Source organism: Oncorhynchus masou, chromosome 3, assembly GCF_036934945.1.
Source record: "Oncorhynchus masou masou isolate Uvic2021 chromosome 3, UVic_Omas_1.1, whole genome shotgun sequence".
NCBI classification, from domain to species: Eukaryota; Metazoa; Chordata; class Actinopteri; order Salmoniformes; family Salmonidae; genus Oncorhynchus; species Oncorhynchus masou.
The window spans coordinates 6,330,704-6,340,703 of NC_088214.1; the positions used below are offsets into that span (position 1 = coordinate 6,330,704).

Sequence of the window (10,000 nt, forward strand, 5' to 3'; positions counted from 1 at the left end):
TACTTACAGTAACACCCCTCTCCCACAGCTAGGGACAGAGACTGGCCTGTAATTACAGTAACACCCCTCTCCTACAGCTAGGGACAGAGACTGGCCTGTACTTACAGTAACACCCCTCTCCTACAGCTAGGGACAGAGACTGGCCTGTACTTACAGTAACACCCCTCTCCTACAGCTAGGGACAGAGACTGGCCTGTACTTACAGTAACACCCCTCTCCTACAGCTAGGGACAGAGACTGGTCTGTACTTACAGTAACACCCCACTCCTACAGCTAGGGACAGAGACTGGCCTGTACTTACAGTAACACCCCTCTCCTACAGCTAGGGACAGAGACTGGCCTGTACTTACAGTAACACCTCTCTCCTACAGCTAGGGACAGAGACTGGCCTGTACTTACAGTAACACCCCTCTACTACAGCTAGGGACAGAGACTGGCCTGTAATTAAAATAACACCCTTCTCCTAAAGCTAGGGACAGAGACTGGCCTGTACTTACAGTAACACCCCTCTCCTACAGCTAGGGACAGAGACTGGCCTGTACTTACAGTAACACCCCTCTCCTACAGCTAGGGACAGAGACTGGCCTGTACTTACAGTAACACCCCTCTCCTACAGCTAGGGACAGAGACTGGCCTGTACTTACAGTAACACCCCTCTCCTACAGCTAGGGACAGAGACTGGCCTGTACTTACAGTAACACCCCACTCCTACAGCTAGGGACAGAGACTGGCCTGTACTTACAGTAACACCCCTCTCCTACAGCTAGGGACAGAGACTGGCCTGTACTTACAGTAACACCCCTCTCCTACAGCTAGGGACAGAGACTGGCCTGTACTTACAGTAACACCCCACTCCTACAGCTAGGGACAGAGACTGGCCTGTACTTACAGTAACACCCCACTCCTACAGCTAGGGACAGAGACTGGCCTGTACGTACAGTAACACCCCTCTCCTACAGCTAGGGACAGAGACTGGCCTGTAATTAAAATAACACCCCACTCCTACAGCTAGGGACAGAGACTGGCCTGTACTTACAGTAACACCCCTCTCCTACAGCTAGGGACAGAGACTGGCCTGTACTTACAGTAACACCCCTCTCCTACAGCTAGGGACAGAGACTGGGGAAGGAGTTTGGTCTCTAGTGGTTATAAATCCACAGGGTTTATATTTGAACTAAAAACCCAGAACGCATGTAGAAGCTTATGCACAAGGTAGCTATCACCTTCCGTCTGCGTTGTCCAGTGTTTCCTCAAAATGCATCTGGACGTAGAGATGGGACACGGACAGGAAACAGAGAATGGGCTGGACAGCGTGAAGACATTGGCAGTGGTGGTAAAGGGGCAGAGTGGAGAGGTCGAAGGTTAAGAGAGGTGGAACGAGGGAGAGAGGCTGACGGAGGTTGAGGTTGAAGTGACGGAGGGATGGAGTGACGTGTTTTTAACATGTTTATTTCCCATCATCCTTACCTCTAATCGGTGTACCACCTAGTTGAAGGTAATTCGGAACGCAAACGAGATTGGAGAGAGAGGGAGAGAGAGAGAGAGAGGGAGAGAGAGAGAGAGAGAGAGAGAGAGAGAGAGAGAGAGAGAGAGAGAGAGAGAGAGAGAGAGAGAGAGAGAGAGAGAGGGAGAGAGAGAGAGAGAGAGAGAGAGAGAGGAGGGGGAGAGAGAGAGAGAGGGAGAGAGGGAGAGAGAGAGAGAGAGAGAGAGAGAGAGAGAGAGAGGGAGAGAGAGGGAGAGAGAGTTAGTAAATAAGACAGAAAGAGAAGAGAGAAGGCAAATGAATGACAGTAATACATGGTTAAATAGATAACCTGCAGGTTGAGACGTTAGAGGAAATAATTCAGGTTAGTAAAATAATGAAAATCTACAGCAGAGTGATCGGAGAGGAAGAGATGTAACCGTTGTGTGGGTGATGTAGTGGTACCAATAACAGCTAGCTATTAGCTTGCTAAATGACAGGTAGTGGGTAAGGTCAATACACAGCAGATAACAGGCCAGCAGATAATTATTTTTTTAAAGGTAAAAAACTAGTTAAGTCAGTTAAGAACAAATTCTTATTTTCATTGACGGCCTAGGAACAGTGGGTTAACTGCCTGTTCAGGGGCAGAACAACAGATTTTTACCTTGTCAGCTCAGGGGTTTGAACTTGCAACATTCTGGTTACTAGTCCAACGCTCTAACCACTAGGCTAGCCTGCCGCCCAAGGTGAGTAGGTCAGAAGATAGCTACAGATGTCATGGCCAAGGTTAGAGATAGCAAGGCTTGTTAATGTGTGTGTGTGTGTGTGTGTGTGTGTGTGTGTGTGTGTGTGTGTGTGTGCGTGCGTGCGTGCGTGTTTCCACTAATCAGCCCTTTACACTTTTTTTAAAACCAAAAATTAGGGCAGTATGCAGGGAATAGGGTGCAATTTGGGACTGAGCCACAGACTGACTGACCGACAGAAAGACAGGACTCTGTGAAGAGAAAGGACCTCTCACCTCAAATCAAGTGCATACTTCATACTTTAACGTGAAATGCTTTACGAGCCCTTCATCCACGAAGAGGATACTAAACACAGTAAAACAACACAATACAATAACAATAAGAAGGCCATATACAAGGAGTTCCACTAGTGAGTCAGTGTACTGGGGCTACGAGGTAGTTGTGAGTCGGCGTACTGGGGGTACGAGGTAGTTGTGAGTCAGCGTACTGGGGGTACGAGGTAGTTGTGAGTCAGCGTACTGGGGGTACGGGGTAGTTGTGAGTCGGCGAACTGGGGGTACGAGGTAGTTGTGAGTCGGCGTACTGGGGGTACGAGGTTGTTCTGAGTCGGCGTACTGGGGGTACGAGATAGTTGTGAGTCGGCGTACTGGGGGTACGAGGTAGTTGTGAGTCGGCGTACTGGGGGTACGAGGTAGTTGTGAGTCGGCGTACTGGGGGTACGAGGTAGTTGTGAGTCGGCATACTGGGGGTACGAGGTAGTTGTGAGTCGGCGTACTGGGGGTACGATGTAGTTGTGAGTCGGCGTACTGGGGGTACGAGGTAGTTGTGAGTCGGCGTACTGGGGGTACGAGGTAGTTGTGAGTCGGCGTACTGGGGGTACGAGGTAGTTGTGAGTCGGCGTACTGGGGGTACGAGGTAGTTGTGAGTCGGCGTACTGGGGGTACGAGGTAGTTGTGAGTCGGCGTACTGGGGGTACGAGGTAGTTGTGAGTCGGCGTACTGGGGGTACGAGGTAGTTGTGAGTCGTACTGGGGGTGAGTTGTGAGTCGGCGTACTGGGGGTACGAGGTAGTTGTGAGTCGGCGTACTGGGGGTACGAGGTAGTTGTGAGTCGGCGTACTGGGGGTACGAGGTAGTTGTGAGTCAGCGTACTGGGGGTACGAGGTAGTTGTGAGTCAGCGTACTGGGGGTACGAGGTAGTTGTGAGTCAGCGTACTGGGGGTACGAGATAGTTGTGAGTCAGCGTACTGGGGGTACGAGGTAGTTGTGAGTCAGCGTACTGGGGGTACGAGGTAGTTGTGAGTCAGCGTACTGGGGGTACGAGATAGTTGTGAGTCGGCGTACTGGGGGTACGAGGTAGTTGTTGAGTCGGCGTACTGGGGGTACGAGGTAGTTGTGAGTCAGCGTACTGGGGGTACGAGGTAGTTGTGAGTCAGCGTGTGAGTCAGCGTACTGGGGGTACGAGATAGTTGTGAGTCGGCGTACTGGGGGTACGAGGTAGTTGTGAGTCGGCGTACTGGGGGTACGAGGTAGTTGTGAGTCGGCGTACTGGGGGTACGAGGTAGTTGTGAGTCAGTGTACTGGGGGTACGAGGTAGTTGTGAGTCGGCGTACTGGGGGTACGAGGTAGTTGGGGTGATTGATTGAGGTAATATGTACATGTAGGTGAAAAGCAGAAGCCACCTCTGTGATTTCGGGTCGCATCCCAAATGGTTCCCTATACCCTACACACTACATTTGACCAGAGCCCTATAGCTAGTAGAGCACTATATAGGGAATAGAGTGCCATTTGGGACACAGAATATCCTCTAAATGAGGAGAATTAAAGAGCAACTCAAAGAGCCACTAATCGTTCTAACTCTCTCTCTACGTTCTGACAGACCCAGAGTCAGCCCTTAAAGATGTTTATTTATCTAATCTTCTTAACGTTGGCCTCTCCCTAATCTGATCTGGGGTCGGGTTAAAGATGTTTATTTACCTAATCTTCTTAACTCTAACCTCTCCCCAATTTGATCTGGGGTTAGGGCTAAAGCAATTGATTTATCCAGCCTTGGGAACAGAGAGAGCAGAGAGAGGCACATCGATTTATTTCTTCAGTGTGTGTGTGTGTTTCCTCTCTCCCAGGCTGGATCTTGGCTGAGCAACTCCAGGCTGGAATTACTGTCTCCTCTGAGGATGCTAAAGGGCACACTATTTACACTGTAGTGCACTACTTTTAATCAGAGCCCTATTAGGTTGCCATTTGGGATAAATCCTAGCCCTCTCTACACCGTGCCCCCGCCGTCCTCATGTTTCAGAAGGGCTCAGCTAAGTCCCTCTTGATGAAAAAGGGCAACTTCAATTATTTTATTTTCTGCACTGCTGGAGACCACTAATTCATTGTAGCATTTTGGTGGAGTTTGTAGACGGTCCATTTGGTACTGTGTGTGGGCAGTCCAAACATATTAAAACATGTACTGTTTTCCACTGAAAGGAAGATCTAACTGCTACACACCGTTTCTGTCTGTTACTAAGCAGGAATGGGTCTCCGTTAAAGTCTGTTACTAAGCAGGAATGGGTCTCCATTAAGTATGTTACTAAGCAGGAATGGGTCTCCATTAAGTCTGTTACTAAGCAGGAATGGGTCTCCATTAAAGTCTGTTACTAGGCAGGAATGGGTCTCCATTAAGTATGTTACTAAGCAGGAATGGGTCTCCATTAAGTCTGTTACTAAGCAGGAATGGGTCTCCATTAAGTCTGTTACTAAGCAGGAATGGGTCTCCATTAAGTCTGTTACTAAGCAGGAATGGGTCTCCATTAAGTCCGTTACTAAGCAGGAATGGGTCTCCATTAAGTCTGTTACTAAGCAGGAATGGGTCTCCATTAAAGTCTGTTACTAAGCAGGAATGGGTCTCCATTAAGTCTGTTACTAAGCAGGAATGGGTCTCCATTAAAGTCTGTTACTAAGCAGGAATGGGTCTCCATTAAAGTCTGTTACTAAGCAGGAATGGGTCTCCATTAAGTCTGTTACTAAGCAGGAATGGGTCTCCATTAAAGTCTGTTACTAAGCAGGAATGGGTCTCCATTAAGTCCGTTACTAAGCAGGAATGGGTCTCCATTAAGTCTGTTACTAAGCAGGAATGGGTCTCCATTAAGTCTGTTACTAAGCAGGAATGGGTCTCCATTAAAGTCTGTTACTAAGCAGGAATGGGTCTCCATTAAGTCTGTTACTAAGCAGGAATGGGTCTCCATTAAAGTCTGTTACTAAGCAGGAATGGGTCTCCATTAAAGTCTGTTACTAAGCAGGAATGGGTCTCCATTAAGTCTGTTACTAGGCAGGAATGGGTCTCCATTAAGTCTGTTACTAAGCAGGAATGGGTCTCCATTAAAGTCTGTTACTAAGCAGGAATGGGTCTCCATTAAAGTCTGTTACTAAGCAGGAATGGGTCTCCATTAAAGTCTGTTACTAGGCAGGAATGGGTCTCCATTAAGTCTGTTACTAAGCAGGAATGGGTCTCCGTTAAGTCCGTTACTAAGCAGGAATGGGTCTCCGTTAAGTCCGTTACTAAGCAGGAATGGGTCTCCATTAAAGTCTGTTACTAAGCAGGAATGGGTCTCCGTTAAGTCTGTTACTAAGCAGGAATGGGTCTCCATTAAAGTCTGTTACTAAGCAGGAATGGGTCTCCATTAAGTCCGTTACTAAGCAGGAATGGGTCTCCATTAAGTCCGTTACTAAGCAGGAATGGGTCTCCGTTAAGTCTGTTACTAAGCAGGAATGGGTCTCCATTAAAGTCCGTTACTAAGCAGGAATGGGTCTCCGTTAAAGTCTGTTACTAAGCAGGAATGGGTCTCCATTAAAGTCCGTTACTAAGCAGGAATGGGTCTCCATTAAAGTCTGTTACTAAGCAGGAATGGGTCTCCATTAAAGTCCCATTAAGTTACTAAGCAGGAATGGGTCTCCATTAAAGTCTGTTACTAAGCAGGAATGGGTCTCCATTAAGTTGTTACTAAGCAGTGGGTCTCCATTAAGTTGTTACTAAGCAGGAATGGGTCTCCGTTAAGTCTGTTACTAAGCAGGAATGGGTCTCCATTAAAGTCTGTTACTAAGCAGGAATGGGTCTTTATTAAGTAGAAAGGAGTTGCAGGGAGAGTAGACATTCTTACCTGAGCGGAGTTGTTTGATTCGTCCGTTGCTGCTGTTGATATCTACAGGCAGGAAGTCTTTAAACCAGGTGATCTCTGGGTCAGGGTTGCCGCTGGCAGCACACAGCATGGTGGCCGTCCTGGTCTTCTCTACCACCTTAAGCTGGGGACCCATGTCTATGTTGGGGAACCCATGAGGGATCTGGTTCTCTGTAGAAGAGACAAGTAGATATAGGATTAGTGTGAATGATGGACTACAGTGGGACTTGTCAAAGCCCGTTGAGAGGAACGTTCATATTTCCACCCAAAAATGTAATTAGATGAGAATATAAATACATTAATATGTACAGTCCCATAAAGGACGTGACTTCACGTAACAATATAAACCGTCATTTTTATAGCATGTACTAACCAGAGAGAGAGAGAGAGAGAGAGAGAGAGAGAGAGAGAGAGAGAGAGAGAGAGAGAGAGAGAGAGAGAGAAAGAGAGAGAGAGAGAGAAAGAGAGAAAGAGAGCAATAGTGAGTGAGTGAGTGAGAGATATAGAAGAAGCCTAGCTTTAAACAGCCTGAGGAGAACAAAGCCTACATTATAGACACCCAACACGCCACCCAGCAAGACAAACATCAATAATGTAACCCATCACAACACTAGGATCATGAGGTAGAGCAGAGACATGACAAATTCCTCGCTCCAGTGACAAATTCATTCTGCAGAGAGATAATTTGGGATTGTAAAATTGATGATTTTATGATTCATGATTTTCTCTCCTTTATTCCTTGAATGGTTTTTACTGACGGATGACTGCGATGCCATTGGCCTAAAGAGTATTATTTGTAACGAGAAGATACTAAAACCCTTTAAAGATGACTGATTAGTTGATTCCTCTCCTCAAGTGTGGAATTCTACTCTTTTAAATCGATGACGAGGAGTGAGCACCGCTGAGAAAGGGGTGAAGAATTGGCACATAGCTCTAGTTTGTTCCTCTTTCACAGTTCTGTTTCCTTTTTTTTAAATCTGCCTCTTCATACGCTGATGGTCCCCTGAGAAAAACATCCAGTAGCTCTATTATTGTGGTAGTACTGAACAGAGGCTCTATTATTGTGGTAGTATTGAACAGAGGCTCTATTATTGTGGTAGTACTGAACAGAGGCTCTATTATTGTGGTAGTACTGAACAGAGACTCTATTATTGTGGTAGTACTGAACAGAAGCTCTGTTATTGTGGTAGTACTGAACAGAGGCTCTGTTATTGTGGTAGTACTGAACAGAGGCTCTATTATTGTGGTAGTACTGAACAGAGGCTCTATTATTGTGGTAGTACTGAACAGAGGCTCTATTATTGTGGTAGTACTGAACAGAGGCTCTATTATTGTGGTAGTACTGAACAGAGGCTCTATTATTGTGGTAGTACTGAACAGAGGCTCTATTATTGTGGTAGTACTGAACAGAGGCTCTGTTATTGTGGTAGTACTGAACAGAGGCTCTATTATTGTGGTAGTACTGAACAGAGGCTCTATTATTGTGGTAGTACTGAACAGAGGCTCTATTATTGTGGTAGTACTGAACAGAGACTCTATTATTGTGGTAGTACTGAACAGAAGCTCTGTTATTGTGGTAGTACTGAACAGAGGCTCTGTTATTGTGGTAGTACTGAACAGAGGCTCTGTTATTGTGGTAGTACTGAACAGAGGCTCTATTATTGTGGTAGTACTGAACAGAGGCTCTATTATTGTGGTAGTACTGAACAGAGGCTCTATTATTGTGGTAGTACTGAACAGAGGCTCTATTATTGTGGTAGTACTGAACAGAGGCTCTATTATTGTGGTAGTACTGAACAGAGGCTCTATTATTGTGGTAGTACTGAACAGAGGCTCTATTATTGTGGTAGTACTGAACAGAGGCTCTGTTATTGTGGTAGTACTGAACAGAGGCTCTATTATTGTGGTAGTACTGAACAGAGGCTCTATTATTGTGGTAGTACTGAACAGAGGCTCTGTTATTGTGGTAGTACTGAACAGAGGCTCTATTATTGTGGTAGTACTGAACAGAGGCTCTATTATTGTGGTAGTACTGAACAGAGGCTCTGTTATTGTGGTAGTACTGAACAGAGGCTCTGTTATTGTGGTAGTACTGAACAGAGGCTCTATTATTGTGGTAGTACTGAACAGAGGCTCTATTATTGTGGTAGTACTGAACAGAGGCTCTGTTATTGTGGTAGTACTGAACAGAGGCTCTATTATTGTGGTAGTACTGAACAGAGGCTCTGTTATTGTGGTAGTACTGAACAGTAGCTTGAGGGCATTTTAGAGGAAGGGCTGTTGTTGTTAAAAAGCAGGTTTTAGACAAACAAATGTAGGTGATAACCTAGCTAATGTAGGTGATAATCTAGCTAATGTAGGTGGTAATCTAGCTAATGTAGGTAATAACCTAGCTACTGTAGGTGATAACCTAGCTAATGTAGGTGATAACCTAGCTAATGTAGGTGGTAATCTAGCTAATGTAGGTGGTAATCTAGCTAATGTAGGTAATAACCTAGCTACTGTAGGTGATAACCTAGCTACTGTAGGTGATAACCTACCTAATATAGGTGATAAGCCTAGCTAATGTAGGTGGTAACCTAGCTAATGTAGGTGATAACCTAGCTAATGTAGGTGATAATCTAGCTAATGTAGGTGGTAATCTAGCTAATGTAGGTAATAACCTAGCTACTGTAGGTGATAACCTAGCTAATGTAGGTGATAACCTAGCTAATGTAGGTGGTAATCTAGCTAATGTAGGTGGTAATCTAGCTAATGTAGGTAATAACCTAGCTACTGTAGGTGATAACCTAGCTACTGTAGGTGATAACCTACCTAATATAGGTGATAAGCCTAGCTAATGTAGGTGGTAACCTAGCTAATGTAGGTGGTAATCTAGCTAATGTATATGTTAGCCTAACTAATGTAGGTGTAAGCCTAGCTAATGTAGGTGGTAATCTAGCTATTGTAAATGTGGGGGGTAATCTAGCTAATGTATATGTTAGCCTAACTAATGTAGGTGGTAACCTAGCTAACGTAGGTGGTAATCTAGCTAATGTAGGTGTTAGTCTAACTAATGTAGGTGGTAATCTAACTAATGTAGGTGGTAATCTAACTAATGTAGATGTTAGCCTAACTAATATAGGTGGTAACCTAACTAATGTAGGTGTTAGCCTAACTAATGTAGGTGGTAATCTAGCTAATGTTGGTGTTAGCCTAGCTAATGTAGGTGGTAATCTAGCTAATGTTGGTGTTAGCCTAGCTAATGTAGGTGTTAGCCTAACTAATGTAGGTGGTAATCTAGCTAATGTTGGTGTTAGCCTAGCTAATGTTGGTGTTAGCCTAGCTAATGTAGGTGATAACCTAGCTAATGTTGGTGTTAGCCTAACTAATGTTGGTGTTAGCCTAGCTAATGTTGGTGTTAGCCTAGCTAATGTTGGTGTTAGCCTAGCTAATGTTGGTGTTAGCCTAGCTAATGTAGGTGTTAACCTAGCTAATGTTGGTGTTAGCCTAGCTAATGTTGGTGTTAGCCTATCTAATGTAGGTGGTAATCTAGCTAATGTTGGTGTTAGCCTAGCTAATGTAGGTGTTAGCCTAGCTAATGTTGGTGTTAGCCTAACTAATGTTGGTGTTAGCCTAGCTAATGTTGGTGTTAGCC

At 45.2% G+C, this 10,000-nt stretch overlaps 1 protein-coding gene across 1 annotated transcript in view; it reads right to left on the minus strand.

Annotated features, from left to right (window-relative positions):
• Positions 1–10,000, minus strand: part of LOC135509245 (receptor-type tyrosine-protein phosphatase F-like) — a 626,176-nt gene that overhangs the window by 192,397 nt on the left and 423,779 nt on the right. Inside the window, 1 exon segment of the mRNA XM_064929741.1 lies at positions 6,346–6,534. Within this exon segment, the coding sequence (XP_064785813.1) occupies positions 6,346–6,534 (189 nt within the window).